The 19,233-nt window shown below is 52.2% G+C and overlaps 1 protein-coding gene, 1 long non-coding RNA gene and 2 other non-coding genes across 10 annotated transcripts in view; all 4 read left to right on the top strand.

Annotated features, from left to right (window-relative positions):
* Positions 1 to 2,000: 2,000 nt before the first annotated feature.
* gng3 (guanine nucleotide binding protein (G protein), gamma 3) lies at positions 2,001 to 4,350 on the top strand. The gene is made up of 2 exons (XM_078206540.1): positions 2,001 to 2,107; positions 4,078 to 4,350. Exons 1-2 carry the CDS (start codon positions 2,006 to 2,008, stop codon positions 4,204 to 4,206), a joined length of 231 nt encoding a protein of 76 aa, XP_078062666.1. The 5' UTR covers positions 2,001 to 2,005; the 3' UTR covers positions 4,207 to 4,350.
* A 9,608-nt stretch (positions 4,351 to 13,958) lies between these two features.
* LOC144488478 (small nucleolar RNA SNORA57) lies at positions 13,959 to 14,096 on the top strand. The gene has a single exon (XR_013496595.1). It is a non-coding gene; the product is annotated as a small nucleolar RNA SNORA57 (small nucleolar RNA).
* Positions 14,097 to 15,011: 915 nt separating this feature from the next.
* Positions 15,012 to 19,233, top strand: part of LOC144488470 (uncharacterized) — a 30,304-nt gene continuing 26,082 nt past the window's right edge. For 2 of the 7 annotated variants that reach the window (XR_013496586.1, XR_013496587.1), the window contains exon 1: positions 15,012 to 16,859. This is a non-coding gene — a long non-coding RNA (uncharacterized LOC144488470). The remainder of the gene's footprint in view (positions 16,860 to 19,233) is intronic. The other 5 variants (XR_013496584.1, XR_013496585.1, XR_013496582.1 and 2 more) reach the window with 3 other exon arrangements.
* LOC144488479 (small nucleolar RNA SNORA57) lies at positions 18,426 to 18,563 on the top strand. The gene has a single exon (XR_013496596.1). It is a non-coding gene; the product is annotated as a small nucleolar RNA SNORA57 (small nucleolar RNA).

The raw sequence follows: 19,233 nt of genomic DNA on the forward strand, positions 1-19,233 counted from the left end.
CCACCCTCCCCTCCACTCTCTCTCCCCACCCTGCCCCTCTCTCTCTCTCTCTCTCTCTCTCTCTCCACCCCTCCCTCTCTCTGTCTCTCTCCCACCCCTCTCTCTCTCTCTCCCACCCTCCCTCTCTCTCTCTCCCACCCTCCTTCTCTCTCTCTCCCACCCTCCCTCTCTCTCTCCCACCCTCCCTCTCTCTCTCCCACCCTCCCTCTCTCTCCCACCCTCCCTCTCTCTCCCACCCTCCCTCTCTCTCCCTCCACACACCCTCTCTCTCCCTCCCCCCACCCGTCCCTCCCTCCCCCCCACCCGTCCCTCCCCCCCCCCCGCACCCGTCCCTCCCTCCCACCTTCTCTTCCAACCCGTTTCCCCCTCCCACCTATTCCTCCCACTCATCCTCTCTGCCATCCTCTCTCCCTCCCTCCCCTCCCACACTCCCCTCCCACAACACTCTCTCTCCCTCTGCCTCCCTCCCTCCACTGTCTGCCTCCCTAATTAAATGGGACTGTCCCACAGGAGTGGGGGGAGTTGGTGTGGGACAAACATGATTCTGGGAATGGCTGAGGGGAGGGAATTAGTTACGGAGGGTCAGAGAGGGGGTAGGGGCAAGAGAGGGCGGGGATAAGAGAGGGGGGTGGGGGTTGAAGAGGGGGTGGGGGTAAGAGAGGGGTGGGGGTAAGAGAGGGGGTGGGGGTAAGAGAGGGGGTCGGGGTCAGAGAGGGGGTAGGGGCAAGAGAGGGGGGTGGGGGTTGAAGAGGCGTTGGGGGTAAGAGAGGGGGTGGGGGTAAGAGAGGGGGTGGGGGTAAGAGAGGGGTGGGGGTAAGAGAGGGGATGGGGGTAAGAGAGGGGGTGGGGGTAAGAGAGGGCAGGGGGTAAGATAGGGGGTGGGGGTAAGAGAGGGGGTGGGGGGTAAGAGAGGGGGTGGGGGGTAAGAGAGGGGGGTGGGGGTAAGAGAGGGGGTGGGGGTAAGAGAGGGGGTGGGGGTAAGAGAGGGGTGGGGGTAAGAGAGGGGGTGGGGGGTAAGAGAGGGGGTGGGGGTAAGAGAGGGGGTGGGGGTAAGAGAGGGGGTGGGGGTAAAGAGAGGGGGTATTGTGTGTGTTTGTGAGTGTGTCTGTCACTGTGGGTGGGTTTGGATGTTTAGATGATGCAAGGAGTTTGTACAGTGCGATACTCACTGTCTCTCTGTCTCTCTCCCTCTCTCTATCTGTCCGTCTGTCTGTCTCTCTCTGTCTCCCTCTCTCTTTGTCTCCTTCTCTCTCTCTCTGTCTCCCTCTCCCTCTGTCTCTCTCCCTGTCTCTCTCTCTCTCTCTGTCCCTCTCTCTGTCTCTCTCTCTCTCTCTCTGCCTCCCTCTCTCTCTCTGCCTCCCTCTCTCTGTCTCCCTCTCCCTGTCTCTCTCTCTCTCTGTCCCTCTCTCTGTCTCTCTCTGTCTCTCTGCCTCCCTCTCTCTCTCTCTCTGTCTCTCTCTCTGTCTCCCTGTCTCTCTCTCTCTCTCTGTCCCTCTCTCTGTCTCTCTCTGTCTCTCTGCCTCCCTCTCTCTCTCTGTCTCTCTGTCTCTCTCTCTCTCTGTCTGCCTCCCTCTCTCTCTCTCTCTCTCTACCTCCCTCTCTCTGTCTCTCTCTCTCTCTGTCCCTCTCTCTCTCTGTCTCTCTCTCTCTCTCTGCCTCCCCCTCTCTCTCTCTCTGTCTCCCTCTCCCTGTCTTTCTCTCTCTCTCTGTCCCTCCCTCTCTCTGTCCCTCCCTCTCTCTGTCTCTCTCTCTCTCTCTGCCTCCCTCTCTCTGTCGCTATCTCACTCTGTCTCTCTCTCTCTCTGTCTCCCTCTCCGTGTCTCTCTCTCTCTCTGTCTCTCTGTCTCTCTCTGCCTCCCTCTCTCTCTCTCTCTGTCTCTCTCTCTCTGTCTCCCTCTCCCTGTCTCTCTCTCTGTCTCTCTCTGCCTCCCTCTCTCTCTCTCTCTCTCTGTCTCTCTCTCTCTGTCTCCCTCTCTCTGTCTCTCTCTCTCTCTCACACAGGAGCATGCCTAAGGGAGATACTCCCGTAAACAGCACAATGAGTATAGCACAGGCTCGGAAACTGGTGGAACAGCTGAAGATCGAGGCCAGCATGTATCGGATAAAGGTGCGTGACTCTTCCCAAGAACAGTCTGGAAAATCTGGGGTCTAAAATTCACACCCCTCACACCCCAGCCTCCCCCCTGCTCCCCTTCACGGAGCCCAAGTCACTGGGCTAGCCCCAAACTCTGCCATTCCTACAATAAAGCCTTACAGCACAGAAGGAGACCATTCGGCCCCTCACGGTCTGTGCTGGCTCCTTGAAAGAGCAGCAGTGGGTTAGTCGCACTTTGACCATTAAGGGTCAAAGGTCATATCTTGAGTCGCCAAGTGGGAAGGGTTATCTCCTCATTCTGACCTTCCTTATCTGAAGAAGGATGTCCTTGCTATAGAGGGAGCGCAGCGAAGGTTTACCAGGCTGATTCCTGGGATGGCAGGTCTGTCATATGAGGAGAGACTAAGTCGGTGAGGATTATATTCACTGGAGTTTGGAAGAGTGAGAGGGGATCTCATAGAAACTTATAAAATTCTAACAGGGTTCGACAGGGTAGATTCAGAAAGAATGTTCCCGATGGTGGGGGGAGTCCAGAACTAGGGGGTCATAGTTTGAGGATAAGGGGTAAACCTTTTAGGACTGAGGTGAGGAGAAATTTCTTCACCCAGAGAGTGGTGGAATTCACTCCCACAGAAAGTAGTTGAGGCCAAAACGTTGTGTGATTTCAGGAAGAAGTTAGATATCGCTCTCGGGGCGAAAGGGATCGAGGGATATGGGGGGGGAAGGGGGAATCAGGATATTGAATTTGATGATCAGCCATGATCAAAATGAATGGCAAAATTATTTCTGAATCCACCCTGTCTAAACCTGTTTAGAATTTTATAGGTTTCTATAAGATGTCTGTGCGGAGTCTGCACGTTCTCCCCCCGTGTCTGCGTGGGTTTCCTCCGGGTGCTCCGGTTTCCTCCCACACTCCAAAGATGTGTAGGTTAGGTGGATTGGCCATGCTAAATTGTCCCTTAGTGTCCAAAGATGTGCAGGTTAGGTGGATTGGCCATGCTAAATTGTCCCTTAGTGTCCAAAGATGTGCAGGTTAGGTGGATTGGCCATGCTAAATTGTCCCTTAGTGTCCAAAGATGTGCGGGTTAGGTGGATTGGCCGTGCTAAATTGCCCCTTAGTGTCCAAAGATGTGCAGGTTAGGTGGATTGGCCATGCTAAATTGTCCCTTAGTGTCCAAAGATGTGCAGGTTAGGGGGATTGGCCATGCTAAATGTGTGGGGTACCGGGATAGGGCCTGGGCGGGGTTGTTGCCGGTGCAGACTTTATGGGCCGAATGGCCTCTTTCTGCACTGTAGGGCGGCACGATGGGCACAGTGGGTTAGCACTGCTGCCTCACAGCGCCAGGGACCCGGGTTCGATTCCCGGCTTGGGTCACTGTCTGTGCGGAGTCTGCACGTTCTCCCCGTGTCTGCGTGGGTTTCCTCCGGGTGCTCCGGTTTCCTCCCACAGTCCGAAAGACCGTGCTGGTTAGGGTGCTAAATTCTCCCTCAGTGTAACCCGAACAGGCGACTAGGGGATTCTCACAGTAACTTCATTGCGGTGTTAATGTAAGCCTTACCTTGTGACACGAATAAATAAACATTTTTTTAACATTTCTGATTCTATAAGTTCCCTCTCATTCTGCCAAACTCCAATGAATATAGTCCTAACCGATTTAGGGATGACCTAGCTGCCTGTGGGAGCTTGCTGTGCGCCAACCGGGCGTCTCCTACATTCGACTGCACCCCCCTCGCGAAAGTGACTTCCTCCCCCCTCGCCCCGTGTGAGCGGCGGTTGCGGGGGCGGCGGGGGGGGGGGGGGGGGGCGGTGGCGAGACGGCGCAGATGGGGCCTACGGAAATGTGAGTACTTCCTTCCGGCCTGGGCGGAAGTGACGATAAAGCTGACCTCCCTTTTTTCTCTCTCTCTCTCTCTCCAATTCCCACCCCCCCCCCCCCGCCCCCCCCCCACCCACCCCGCCTCCCCCCTCGGGGCTTTGATAGGTCTCGAAAGCCGCCGCGGACCTGATGGCTTACTGCGACGCCCACGCCTACGAGGACCCCCTCATCACCCCGGTGCCCACCTCCGAGAACCCCTTCCGAGAGAAGAAATTCTTCTGCGCCCTCCTCTGAGACTCGCGGGCACGGCGGAGACGGTGGGAGATCCGGGGACGCGGCAGAGGGGGGCGAGACACGTGGGCCCCCGCCCCCCCACTCTCGGCCACGGTGGGACTGGGGGACTTGAACAGCCACGCACGGAGTTGACGCGACTGCTTCTTGGTCAATAAAAAAACAGCTGCTTGTCTTTCCACATCTGGATCTGTCTCTCTCTCTCTCTGTGATTTGGCCTTTATAAATTGGAGTATCGAGTATAAAAGTTGGAGTGTTTATGGTCAGGTTATATAAGGCATTGGTGAGGCCGAATTTGGAGTATCGTGTACAGTTTTGGTCACCTAGTTACAGGAAGGATGTAAATAAGATTGAAAGAGTGCCAGAGAAGGTTCACAAGGATGTTGCCGGGACTTGAGAAGCTGAGTTACAGAGAGAGATTGAATAGGTTGGGACTTTATTCCCTGGAGCGTAGAAGATTGAGGGGAGATTTGATAGAGGTGTATAAGATTTTGATGGGTAGAGATAGAGTGAATGCAAGCAGGCTTTTTCCGCTGAGGCTAGGGGAGAAAAAAACCAGAGGGCATGGGTTAAGGGTGAAAGGAGAAAAGTTTAAAGGGAATATTAGGGGGGCTTCTTCACGCAGAGAGTGGTGGGAGTGTGGAATGAGCTGCCGGATAAAGTGGTAAATGCGGGGTCACTTTTAACATTTAAGAAAAACTTGGACGGGTTCATGGATGAGAGGGGTGTGGAGGGATATGGTCCAAGTGCAGGTCAGTGGGACTAGGCATAAAATGGTTCGGCACAGCCAAGAAGGGCCCAAAGGCCTGTTTCTGAGCTGTAATTTTCTATGGTTCTATGGTTTAACCGTCCAATCCGCGGCCTCTGGTCAGCGGGGGCAGGGGTTGTGTGCCCTCGCACGTTTGTGTGCTCTCAAGAGGGTTCGGTACACTGCATAATCCAACAGCAACTTTCTTTTCATCCGTGGGACATGGGCGTCGCTGGCTGGGCCCAGCATTTATTGCCCATCCCTAGTTGCCCTTGGAGGGCAGTTGAGAGTCAACCACATTGGCTGTGGCTCTGGAGTCTCATGTAGGCCAGACCGGGGTAAGGACGGCAGATTTCCTTCCCTAAAGGGAACCAGTTGGGTTTTTCCCACAATGGGTCATCAGTAGATTCTTAATTCCAGATATTTTTTATTGAATTCACATTCCACCGTCTGCCGTGGCTGGATTCGAACCCGGGTCCCCCAGAACATTAGCTGAGTTTCTGGATTATTGTTTTCTCATAGAATCCCTACAGTGCAGAAGGAGGCCATTTGGCCCATCGAGTCTGCACCGACCACAATCCCACTTAGGGCTTGTACCCGTAACCCCACATATTTACCCCGCTAAACCCTCTAACCTACACATCCCGGGACACTAAAGAGCAATTTAGCGTGGCCAATCCACCTAACCTACACATCTTTGGATACTAAAGCGCAATTTAGCGTGGCCAATCCACCTAACCAGCACATCTTTGGACACTAAGGGGCAATTTAGCATGGCCATTCCACCCTAACCTGCACATTTTTGGACACTAAGGGACAATTTAGCATGGCCAATCCACCTAACCTGAACATCTTTGGACACTAAGGGGCAATTTAGCATGGCCAATCCACCTAACCTGAACATCTTTGGATACTAAGGGGCAATTTAGCATGGCCAATCCACCTAACCTGAACATCTTTGGACACTAAGGGGCAATTTAGCATGGCCAATCCACCTAACCTGAACATCTTTGGATACTAAGGGGCAATTTAGCATGGCCAATCCACCTAACCTGAACATCTTTGGACACTAAGGGGCAATTTAGCATGGCCAATCCACCTAACCTGAACATCTTTGGACACTAAGGGACAATTTAGCATGGCCAATTCACCTAACCCGCATATCTTTGGACACTAAGGGGCAATTTAGCATGGCCAATCCACCTAACCTACACATTTTTGGACACTAAGGGGCAATTTAGCACGGCTAATTCACCTAACCCGCATATCTTTGGACTGTGGGAGGAAACCGGAGCACCCGGAGGAAACCCATGCAGACACGAGGAGAACGTGCAGACTCCGCACAGACAGTGACCCAAGCCGGGAATCGAACCCGGGTCCCTGGCGCTGTGAGGCAGCAGCGCTAACCACTGTGCCAGCGTGCCACCCCACGCTGTCTAGAGATAATACCACTAGGCCATGGCCTCCCCTAAACTACTGCATTTATATAGCACCTCCGATGTGCAAAGGTACAAATTCGGAGCAGGAGTAAGGCCATTCTGCCCCTCGAGCCTGCTCCGTTCAATAGGGTCATGATCGATCTGATTGTAATTTTAACCCCACATTCGCGTCTAACCTCCCCTCCGATAATCTTTCAAACCCCCCTCGTTAATCAAGAATCCATCCACCTCTACCTAATTTGATTTGATTTATTATTGTCACATGTATTGGGATACAATGAAAAGTATTGTTTCTTGTGTGCTATACAGACAAAGCATACCGTTCATAGAGAAGGAAAGGAGAGGGTGCAGGGTGTATTGTTACAGTCATAACTAGGGTGTAGAGAAAGATCAGCTTAATATTTGGTAGGTCCATTCAAAAGTCTGACAGCAGCAGGGAAGAAGCTGTTCTTGAGTTGGTCGGTACGTGACCTCAGACTTTTGTATCTTTTCCCGATGGAAGAAGGTGGAAGAGAGAATGTTCGGGGTGCGTGGGGTCCTTGATTATGCTGCCTGCTTTTCCCGAGGCAGCGGGAAGTGTAGACAGAGTCAATGGATGGGAGGCTGGTTTGCGTGATGGGACTGGGCTACATTCACGACCTTTTGTAGTTCCTTGCGGTCTTGGGCAGAGCAGGAGCCCCATACCAAGCTGTGATACAACCAGAAAGAATGCTTTCTATGGTGCATCTGTAAAAGTTGGTGAGAGTCGTAGCTGACATGCCAAATTTCCTTAGTCTCCTGAGAAAGTAGAGGCGTTGGTGGGGCTTTCTTAACTATAGCGTCGGCATGGGGGGACCAGGACAGGTTGTTGGTGATCTGGACATCTAAAAACTTGAAGCTCTCGACACTTTCTACTTCACCCCCGTTGATGTAGACAGGGGCATGTTCTCCTTTACGCTTCCTGAAGTCGATGACAATCTCCTTTGTTTTGTTGACATTGAGGGCGAGATTGGGTTTTTTTGACAATCGACAATGGGTCACCAGTAGATTCTTAATTCCTGATTTTTAAAAATTGAATTCAAACTCCACGATCTGCCGTGACGGGATTCGAACCCGGGTCCCCCAGAACATTAGCTGAATTTCTGGATTGATCATTTGTTTATAGAATCAAAGAAACCCAGCATTGCAGAGTAGGCCATTTGGCCCATCGAGTCTGCACCGACCACAATCCCACTTAGGCCCTATCCCCGTAACCCCACATATTTACCCAGCTAAACCCTCTAATCTACACATCCCGGGACACTAAGGGGCAATTTAGCATGGCCAATGCACCTAACTTGCACATCTTTGGATTATGGGAGGAAAACGGAGCACCCGGAGGAAACCCACGCAGACACGAGGAGAATGTGCAAACTCCACACAGACAGTGACCCGAGCCGGGAATCGAACCCAGCTCCCTGATGCTGTGAGGCAGCAGCGCTAACCACTGTGCCACCGTGCCACCCCATGCTGTCTAGAGATAATACCACTAGGCCATTGCTGCCCCTAAACTACTGCCTTTATATAGCACCTACAATGTGCAAAGGTACAAATTTGGAGCAGGAGTAAGGCCATTCGGCCCCTCGAGCCTGCTCCGTTCAATAGGATCATGATCGATCTGATTGTAATCTTAACCCCACATTCGTGTCTAACCTCCCCTCCGATAATCTTTCAAACCCCCCTCGTTAATCAGGAATCCATCCACCTCTAATTTGATTTGATTTATTATTGTCACATGTATTAACACACAGTGAAAAGTATTGTTTCTCGCGCGCTATACAGACAAAGCATACCGTTCATAGAGAAGGAAAGGAGAGGGTGCAGAATGTAGTGTTACAGTCATAGCTAGGGTGCAGAGAAAGATCAACTTAATATTTGATTTGATTTATTATTGTCACATGTATTGAGATACAGTGAAAAGTATTGTTTCTTGCGCGCTATACAGACAAAGCATACCGTTCATAGAGTACATAGGGGAGAAGGAAAGGAGAGGGTGCAGAATGTAGTGTTACAGTCATAGCTAGGGTGTAGAGAAAGATCAACTTAATGCGAGGTGGGTCCATTCAAAAGTCTGACAGCAGCAGGGAAGAAGCTGTTCTTGAGTCGGTCGGTACGTGACCTCAGACTTTTGTACCTTTTTCCCGACGGAAGAAGGTGGACGAGAGAATGTCCGGGGTGCGTGGGGTCCTTGATTATGCCGGCTGCTTTTCCCCTGAGGCAGCGGGAAGTGTAGACAGAGTCAATGGATGGGAGGCTGGGTTTGCGTGATGGGACTGGGCTACATTCACGACCTTTTGTAGTTCCTTGCGGTCTTGGGCAGAGCAGGAACCCCATACCAAGCTGTGATACAACCAGAAAGGATGCTTTCTATGGTGCATCTGTAAAAGTTGGTGAGAGTTGTAGCTGACATGCCGAATTTCCTTAGTCTTCTGAGAAAGTAGAGACGTTGGTGGGGCTTTCTTAACTATAGTGTCGGCATGGGGAGGTGGTCTATGCCGAACCTGTAGGCCTGACCAGTTAAGGACGGTAGATTTCCTTCCCTAAAGGGCATTCGTGAACCTGATGGGTTTGTCTGATAATCGACAATGATTTCACGGTCATCCAATTCCAGATATTTTTTATTGAATTCAAATTCCACCATCTGCCGAGGTGGGATTCGAACCCGGGCCCCCCAGAACATTAGCTGAGTTTCCGGATTAATTATCTAGCGATAATACCACTAGGCCATCGCCACCCCTGGAGAAGATATCTTGCCATGGGGAGGATGTTCCCATTAGTCGGAGAGACTGGGATCCAAGGGCACAGCCTCAGAGTAAAGGGACGGACCCTTTAGAACCGAGATGAGGAGGAATTTCTTCAGCCAGAGGGTTGGTGAATCTGTGGAACTCGTTGCCACAGAGGGAGGCCGGGTCATTGAGTGTATTGAAGACAGAGATAGATAGGTTCTTGATTGGTGAGGGGGGTCAAAGGTTACGGGGAGAAGGCGGGAAAATGGAGTTGAGAAACTTATCATCCACGGTGGAGCAGATGGGCCGAATGGCCTAATTCTGCTCCTATATTTTATGAGCTATTATCGGGCAGCTTAGTGCAGACTAAACCCTGGGAGGTGGACCCTAAATAAAAGGTTAGTCGGAGACAGCCTAAAGCTTGGAATAATAGCGCCAGGGACCCGGGTTCGATTCCCGGCTTGGGTCACTGTCTGTGCGGAGTTTGCACGTTCTCCCTGTGTGGGTTTCCTCCGGGTGCTCCGGTTTCCTCCCGGAAGACGTGCTGGTTAGGGTGGATCGGCCGTGCTAAATTCTCCCTCAGTGTTACCCGAACAGGCGTCGGAGTGTGGCGACTAGGGGATTTTCACAGTAACTTCATTTTACATCGAAACTAGAAGCAGGAGGAGGCCATTCGGGCCTTCCAGCCTGCTCCACAATTCATTTTGATCACGGCTGATCATCAAATTCAATCTCCTGATCTCCCCCCTTCCCCCCATATCCCTCGATGCCTTTAGCCCCAAGAGCGATATCTAATTTCTTCCTGAAATCACACAACGTTTTGGCCCCAACTACTTTCTGTGGGAGTGAATTCCACCACTCTCTGGGTGAAGAAATTTCTCCTCACCTCAGTCCTAAAAGGTTTACCCCCTTATCCTCAAACTATGACCCCCTAGTTCTGGACTCCCCCCACCATCGGGAACATTCTTTCTGAATCTACCCTGTCTAACCCTGTTAGAATTTTATAAGTTTCTATCAGATAATAAAGATGAGAACAAAGATAAGTGCAGCACAGGAACAGGCCCTTCGGCCCTCTAAGCCTGTGATGGTCATAATCCCCTAACTAAACTAAAAAAAACACCTTCTGCCCTTACTTGGTCCGTATCCCTCTATTCCCTCCCTATTCAGGTACCTATCCAGATGCCTCTTAAATGTTGCTCATGTGTCTGCTTCCAAACATTTTGCAGCGTTAATATGTGAGTGGCAGAGTGGTTCGCACTGCTGCCTCACAGCGCTAGGGACCTGGGTTCGATTCCCGGCTTGGGTCACTGTTTATGCGGAGTTTGCACGTTCTACCCTGTGTGCCTTCCGTGCGCGCTGGGCACAGCAGGGGCTGTGGTGTATTATAGACCCCGATAACCACATTTCATAGAACAGTACAGCACAGAACAGGCCCTTCGGCCCACGATGTTGTGCCGAGCTTTATCTGAAACCAAGATGAAGCTATCCCACTCCCTATCATCCTGGTGTGCTCCATGTGCCTATCCAATAACCGCTTAAATGTTCCTAAAGTGTCTGACTCCACTATCACTGCAGGCAGTCCATTCCACACCCCAACCACTCTCTGCGTAAAGAACCTACCTCTGATATCCGTCCTGTATCTCCCACCACGAACCCTATAGTTATGCCCCCTTGTAATAGCTCCATCCACCCGAGGAAATAGTCTTTGAACGTTCACTCTATCTATCCCCTTCATCATTTTATAAACCTCTATTAAGTCTCCCCTCAGCCTCCTCCGCTCCAGAGAGAACAGCCCTAGCTCCCTCAACCTTTCCTCATAAGACCTACCCTCCAAACCAGGCAGCATCCTGGTAAATCTCCTCTGCACTCTTTCCAGCGCTTCCACATCCTTCTTATGGTGAGGTGACCAGAACTGCACACAATATTCCAAATGTGGTCTCACCAAGGTCCTGTACAGTTGCAGCATAACCCCACGGCTCTTAAACTCCAACCCCCTGTTAATAAAAGCTAAAACACTATAAGGTCTTCTTCACAGCTCTATCCACTTGAGTGGCAACCATTAGAGATCTGTGGATATGGACCCCAAGATCTCTCTGTTCCTCCACAGTCTTCAGAACCCTACCTTTGACCCTGTAATCCACATTTAAATTAGTCCTACCAAAATGAATCACCTCACATTTATCAGGGTTAAACTCCATTTGCCATTTTTCTGCTGGGCTGAATTTGATCATAGAAATCATAGAAACCCTACAATGCAGAAGGAGGCCATTCGGCCCATCGAGTCTGCACCGACCACAATCCCACCCAGGCCCTACCCCCACATATTTACCCACTAATCCCTCTAACATATGCATCTCAGGACTCTAAGGGGCAATTTTTAACCTGGCCAATCAACCTAACCTAATGTTTTAAGTTTTAAGTTTCCTTTCTACTTTGCTTTTTGGTTCGGACGGGTCCCCCTCCTTTTGGGGAGCTGCCCTTTTTAAGTTGTCCCCGAGTTAATTTGATTTAGTTTATTTGGTTGGTACCCCGTGTCTGCGTGGGTTTCCTCCGGGTGCTCCGGTTTCCTCCCACAGTCCGAAAGACGGTTAGGATGCATCGGCCGTCCTAAATTCTCCCTCAGCGTTACCCGAACAGGCGCCGGAGTGTGGGGGATTTTCACAGTAACTTCATTGCAGTGTTAATGTAAGCCTACTTGTGCCACTAATAAATGAATTTAAAATATGTGGGGTTGCAGGGATAGGGCCTGGATAAGATGCTCTGTCAGAGAGTCACTGCAGACTTGATGGGCTGAATGGCCTCGTTCCGCGCTGTAGGGATTCCATTCTATTCTAGATTTTGCCGTGTTGATGTAAGACTACTTGTGACACGAATAAATAATTAATCTTTAATAAAAGGAAGCATTTAATCAGAGGAGAGAATGACTCCAGCTTGCTTTGCTGCTGAGACAATCTGTATGGAGTGTTGTGGAGCTGGACTTGCTGGGCAGAATGGCCGGGTGCGTGGCCTCCCAAGCTGCAGGGGGCGCCAAAGAGCAAGCAGGAGTGGCCTCTTGCCTCGGCGACACCTCCTTGTCTGGGAGGGCGGTATAAAAGGAGGCGGCGCGGAGCCGCTCGCTCTTTGCTCCTCCGGCGCCGGAAGGTGAGGGTGTGTGGTCGGAGCGCAAACTTCCGCCGGATTGTTTACGCAGACGCGATAACGAATCATTACCGGCCTTAATAAGCGTTGTGGTGACGGGGAGGGCGTCCAGTGTCGGGATTCTGACCGATTTTCTTGTGGCCGCCGGCAGCGCCATCTTGCTCAACGGGCCGCTCGTGCGGCTGGCTGCGCGGCTCCCGGCCAGGACCGGCGCTGCGACTGCGCGGTGGACCCGGCTGATGGCGCGGGGTCACGGCCAGGACCGGCCCTGCGACTGCGCGGCGGTTTCGGCCGGTGCTGCGGCTGCGCGGTGCCGGCGAGGCGGGAGCGCCTCGTGCGTGGAGTGGCTGACGGCGCAGGCGCTGCCACGGAGACGGGAGGGAGCATGCGCGTGGGCTTGGTAGTGGAGGGTGCCTCTGTCGCAATGTGGTCCCATTTTAAGCCACATTTATAATTGGGGCCAATGTTGGGTCATGGAGGGAGGGTGGGAGTGGGTGCCAGTCCTGTTAGATTTTGGGAAGGGAGGGTGGAATGCAGATCATTACCTTGCCCTGGTGTTAATTATTAGCCCCAGAGAATCCTGATAGTACTGGAAGAGGCCATTCAGCCCATTGAGTCTGTACTGACTCTCTGCAAGGGCAGTTCTGCCCTATCCCTGTGCATTTACTGTAGGCACATTACAGGGCGTTGCCCCCCTGCCCATTTTGCTGCATAATTGGAAGGGTTGTAGCGCAGGAGGAGGCCGTTTGGCCCATTTCCCTGTTGCCAGCCCCCCTGTAAGAGCGATGCATCCTCCCTAACAGCACTGTGGGTGTACCTACACGATGTGGAGATGCTGGCGTTGGACTGGGGTAAACACAGTAAGAAGTCTCACAACAGGTTAAAGTCCAACCTGGTTGGACTTTAATCTACACCGCAGGGGCTCCAGACCCCCTCACCCTCGCGAGATCTGTTACGTCTTGCGCACCCCCATAGTGCTCATCTCCCCCTCCTCCCTCCCAGTGGCCCTCCTCTCCCCAAACTCTGCAACCCCCAGATCTTTGTTACCTCTGCAGCCCCCGGTGGGCCTCTATTTCCCCTGCGCCCACATCTCTAGCCCCCTCCCACCCTGAGGAATCTTGATTTCCCTGTGAAGCCTATTGGGGTGTTCAGTGTTAAAGGGGGTAACGCAGTGGGTTAGCACTGCTGCCTCACAGCGCCAGGGACCCGGGTTCGATTCCCGGCTCGGGTCACTGTCTGTGCGGAGTCTGCACGTTCTCCCCGTGTCTGTGTGGGTTTCCTCCGGGTGCTCCGGTTTCCTCCCACACGCCAAAGATGTGCAGCTTAGGGGGGATTTGCCATGCTAAATTGCCCCTCCGTGTCAGGGATTAGCAGGGTAAATGTATGGGGTCGTGGCGGTAGGGCCTGGGTGGGATTGTGGTCGGTACAGACTGGGAGGGACCAAATGGCCTCCTCCTGCACTGTCAGGATTCTATGACTTGTATTAATTTATTATTAATTTGTGAATCGGTTAGTGAAGGTATACAGTGACAGATGCTGTGACCAGTAACTCTCTGTAATGAAGTCCATTCTGAGCTTGTTATTATGTGTCCCACTGTTGTGACTCACTGTGCTGTTCTTTTGGGGGGGGGGGGGGGGGAATAGACCCAGGGGACGTCACTGCCTCAAAATAAAACAGCTCCTCACCCTCCAGTTCTTGACACGCCAGGGTCTGCCCGTGGCCTGTGCGTGGGTATAAGAGAGGGAGAATAATCTCAGTGCTAAAGTCTTCGGTACCAGCTAGCTCCCCGCCTTCTGGTCCTATCCTCATTGGCTGAGACACCCGGCTCCCGGGATCGTGCTGTGCTCGAGCTTGCCGGGCTGTGTGGCTTACTCCCCGTTCCTTGGGTGTCATGGGCGTTCCGGGCCCATTGGAGTTAACCTTCCGGCTCGGGAATGGCGTCTCGCTAATTCCGGCATATCTCTCTCTCTCTCCACAGGTTCAACAATGTCCAAAGCTGAAACACATTGCAGGGTTTCTGTAGTCGATGGTGATTAGTCGACAGCGAGGTTATGTTGCAGCTGTATAAGGTGCTGGTGAGGCCACACCTGGAGTTACTGTGTACAGTTTTGGTCTCCTTACTTGAGAAAGGATATACTGGCACTGGAGGGGGTGCAGAGGAGATTCACTCGGTCGATTCTGGAGTTGAGAGGGTTGGCTTATGAGGAGAGACTGAGTGGACTGGGGCTATACTCATTGGAATTCAGAAGAATGAGGGGAGATCTTAATGAAACATATAAGATTATGAAGGGAGTAGATAAGATAGAAGCAGGGAAGTTGTTTCCACTGGCGGGTGAAACTAGAACTAGGGGGCATGGCCTCAAAATAAGGGGGAGCAGATTTAGGACTGAGTTGAGGAGGAACTTCTTCACACAAAGGGTTGTGAATCTGTGGAATTCCCTGCCCAGTGAAGCAGTTGAGGCTACCTCATTGAATGTTTTTAAGGCAAGGATAGATAGATTTTTGAACAGTAAAGGAATTAAGGGTTATGGTGAGCGGGCGGGTAAGTGGAGCTGAGTCCACGAAAAGATCAGCCATGATCTTATTGAATGGCGGAGCAGGCTCGAGGGGCCAGATGGCCTACTCCTGCTCCTAGTTCTTATGTGATGGTCTATTGTGGTGGGGGTGCTGAACCATGACAGTGTGGGGTGAGGGCGGGTGGGGGGAGGAGAGGGGGCTGTAGGAATGATTAACACCAACAAACTGTCAGTTTGGTAACTCGACCTGACTCTTGAACCCACAAGTGATTCCTGGCTAAATTGCCCCTTAGCGTCAGGAGGTTTAGCAGGGTAAATAGCGTGGGGGTGATGGGGATAGGGCCTGGGTGGGATTGTTCTTGGTGCAGACTCGATTCTGTGATACTATCATGTGCGGTTTTGGTCTCCTTTTCTGAGGAAGGATGTTCTTGCTCTCGAGGGAGTTGCAGCGAAGGTTTCCCAGGCTGATCCCGGGGACGGCGGGACTGATGTACGAGGAGAGATTGACCAGGTTAGGATTGTTTTGGCTGGAGTTCAGACAAATAAAGGGGGGGGGGGGATCTGATAGAGACTTATAAAATTCTAACAGGACTAGACAGGGTAGATGCAGGGAGGATGTTCCCGATGGTGGGGGGAGTCCAGAACCAGGGGGTCACAGTCTGGGGATTCGGGGGAGACCATTTAGGACGGAGGTGAGGAGACATTTCTTCACCCGGTGAGCCTGTGGAATTCATTCCCACAGGAAGTAGTTGATGCCAAAACATTGAATGTATTCAAGAGGTGGCTGGATATAGCACTTGGGGGCGAACGGGGTCAAAGGTTATGGGGAGAAAGCAGGATGAGGCTATTGAGTTGGATGATCAGCCATGATGGTGATGAATGGGGGAGCAGGCTGGAAGGGCCGAATGGCCTCCTCCTGCTCCTATCTTTGTTCCTATGAAGAAAGGAGTGTCTCTTATACACTTGCCTTTATTACCCACCCTCCCAAGATGTTATCTTGATACGACTTTACCTAAAGGAGGTTTTTAACTCCAAACTATCCACGAGTATAAGGAGATCTTTATCTGAAACCATGGAGACCCAGCCTGCCCTCTCGTTCGGCTCCTGCTCACTGAGAGATGGGTCTAGTTTTCGGACCAGCGATCTGGAGGCCCCAACTTTTCCCCACAGGTCTTCCAGTCTCTCTCTTCCCCCCCCTGCCCCCCATTAATCTGCCTTGGGAAATTCCTGTACTCGATCCAGTCCTTACTGAAAAGGGGGGGTGGTGGTCTAGTGGTATTATCGCTAGACTATTAATCCAGAAACTCGGCTAATGTTCTGGGGGACCCGGGTTCGAATCCCGCCACGGCAGATGGTGGAATTTGAATTCAATATAAAATATCTGGGATTAAGAATCTACTCATTACCCATTGTGGGAAAAACCCATCTGGTTCCCTTTAGGGAAGGAAATCTGCTGTCCTTACCCTGGTCTGGCCTACATGTGACTCCAGAGCCACAGCAATGTGGTTGACTCTCGACTGTCCTCCAAGGGGCAACTAGGGATGGGCAATAAATGCTGGGCCCAGCCAGCGACACACATGTCCCACGGATGAATTAATAAAACAGCTTGCAGGAATTAAGTTTGTTTGCTTAGAAGTATTATCAAACCTGCTGTCTTGCGAGATCCGCCTGCCATCTTTCCCTCTGTGGTAGCAGAGGGGTAGTAAATGTTGGATAACCGGTTTGGTGGGTGCCTGGAACTCGCTGCCGGGGGGAGGTAGTGGAAGCGGATACGATAGTAACTTTTTAAGGGGTGTCTTGACAAATACATGAATAGGATGGGAATAGAGGGATACGGTCCCCGGAAGGGTAGAGGGGTTTTTAGTTCAGACGGGCAGCATGGTCGGTGCAGGCTTGGAGAGACTGTTCCTGTGCTGGAATTTTCCTTGTTCTTAGTGTTGGAGGCAGCCATGTGGTAACTAATGGGGTTAGGATTCCTGAGTGGTCAGAGTAGTATTGGAAACCTTGCAGTGTGTCTCCAGTCCAGGATTTGTGCCTCTCCAGTGGGAAAAGTCCAGTATGTCCTGATTGGTAAGTGTTCCTTTGTTTTATTAATCTCTCCGTGATTCCCCCCCTCCATCCACCCAAAAAAACAAGACAGGCCCCCTGAGGTAGTGTCACAGTATCCCTACAGTACAGTGGGAGGCCATTTCGCCCATTGAGCCTGCACCCGTAACCCAAATATTTACCCGAGCTAGTCCCCCCCTGACTCTAAGGGGCATTTTAGCATGGCCAGTCAACCTAACCCGCATATCTTTCGGACTGTGGGAGGAAACCGGAGCACCCGGAAGAAACCCACGCAGACACGGGGAGAATGTGCAGACTCCGCACAGACAGTGACCCAAGTCGGGATTCGAACCCGGGTCCCTGGAGCTGTGAGGTGGCAGAGCTAACCCACTGTGTCACCGTGCCACCCAAAAAAACAGACAGGCCCCCTGAGTTCGTGTCGGCTCCTGCACTCCGCCGTGAGAGATTTTAAATTATTTCTCGTGGTCATCAACTGGCATTTGTCACTGGGCTGCTAATCCCCCAGGTGACAGCCTGAGAGAGACACGGGTTCGAATCCCACCGCGGCAGCCGGTGGAACTTAAATTCAATTCATAAATTCTGAAATTATAAAGATTATTTTATTAGTGTCACAAGTAAGGCTTACATTAACACTGCAATGAAGTCCCTGTGAAAATCCCTTGAGTCGCCCACACTCCCGGCGCCTGTTCGGATACACTGGGCGAATTTAGCACCCTAAACAGCACGTCTTTCAGACTGTGGGAGGAAACCGGAGCAGCCGGAGGAAACCCACGCAGACACGGGGTACCAACCAAATAAACTAAATCAAATCAACTAGGGGACAACTTAAAAAGGGCAGCTCCCCAAAAGGAGGGGTGGACCGGCCTGAACCAAAAAGCAAAGTAGAAAGGAAACTTAAATCATCAAATTAATGTGGTTATCGGGGTCTATGATACACCACAGCCCCTGCGGTGTCCAGCGGGGGTGGGGGGACAGACATGCAAACTCCGCATCAACAGTGACCCAAGCTGGGAATCGAACCCAGGTCCCAGGCGCTGTGAGGCAGCAGCGCTAACCACTCTGCCACTCACATATTAACGCTGCAAAAGTTTTGGAAGCAGACACATTAGAAGAATTTAGCATCCTAACCACGTCTTTGGAGTGTGGGAGGAAACCGGAGCACCCGGAGGAAACCCACGCAGACACGGGGAGAACATGCAGACTCCGCACAGACAGTGACCCAAGCCGGGAATCGAACCCGGGTCCCTGGCGCTGTCTCTTCACCCCGCCCCACGCACGCACAGCAATGTGGTCAACTCTTAACTGCCCCCCTCATATAGCTGAGCACGGCACTCAGTTCAAGGGGGCAATTGGGACGGGGCAATAAAGGCTGGGCATTGCCCAGTGATACCCCCAGGCAGCCCCGAGACAAAATAATAATTCCCAAATTTCACGGAGGTGTTGGGGCTTGACAGCACTGGCGTTCAGGAGCGCCTCCTGGGGTACAGCGTGGGAATCATGTCCGGTTCTGGGTGGGTCAGACCCTCAGGGTCCCGTTACTCATTGAGGTACAGTCGTCGCACCCCACACCCTCCGGTTCTTGACACGCCAGCGTCTGCCCGTGGCCTGTGCGTGGGTATAAGAGAGGGAGAATAATCTCAGTGCTAAAGTCTTCGGTACCAGCTAGCTCCCCATCTTCTGGTCCTACCCTCATTGGCTGAGACACCCGACTCCCGGGATTGCGCTGTGCTCGGGGTTGCTCTATTCGCACTCCCTTCCCCTGGGAAGCTGAGGAATCCTGGCCAAGGGTCGGGAAGTGGGGTGGCGACACTGGGATAAGGGGGTTCCTTCATTCACAGGGTGCGGGTGTCGCTGGCCGGGCCCAGTATTTACCCCCATCCCTAATTACCCATTGAGAAGGTGGTGGGTGAGCCGCCATCTTGAACCCGCTGCAGTCCCCGTGTGGTGTAGGTACACCCACAGTGCTGTTAGGGAGGGAGTTCCAGGATTGTGATTGGACATCAGTCAGTCCCCGTGTGCGGTGTAGGTACACCCACAGTGCTGTTAGGGAGGGAGTTCCAGGATTTTGACCCCAGCCACAGTGAAGGAACGGCCGATATATTTCCAAGTTGGGATGGTGAGTGGCTCGGAGGGGGAACTTGCAGGTGGGGGTGTTCCCCATGTGTCTGCTGCCCCCCCCCCCTTGTCCTTCTAGGTGGTGGGTTTGGAAGGTGCTGTCGAAGGAGCCTTGGCGAGTCGCTGCAGTGCATCTTGTAGATGGTACACACTGCTGCCACTGTGCGTCGGTGGTGGAGGGAGTGAGTGTTTGTGGTTAGCGTGTCGATCGAGCGGGGCTGCTTTGAACAGTGATGGGGATCGATTTAAAAAAACTAACAGC

Source organism: Mustelus asterias, unplaced genomic scaffold (genome assembly GCF_964213995.1).
Source record: "Mustelus asterias unplaced genomic scaffold, sMusAst1.hap1.1 HAP1_SCAFFOLD_1600, whole genome shotgun sequence".
Classification (NCBI taxonomy): Eukaryota; Metazoa; Chordata; class Chondrichthyes; order Carcharhiniformes; family Triakidae; genus Mustelus; species Mustelus asterias.

Bases quoted from the DNA above. Each gene is read 5' to 3' on its own strand.
- gng3 (XM_078206540.1), top strand. From the start codon at position 2,006: ATGCCTAAGGGAGATACTCCCGTAAACAGCACAATGAGTATAGCACAG. The intron at 2,108-4,077 runs GTGCGTGACTCT...GGGCTTTGATAG, and splicing joins CCAGCATGTATCGGATAAAG to GTCTCGAAAGCCGCCGCGGA.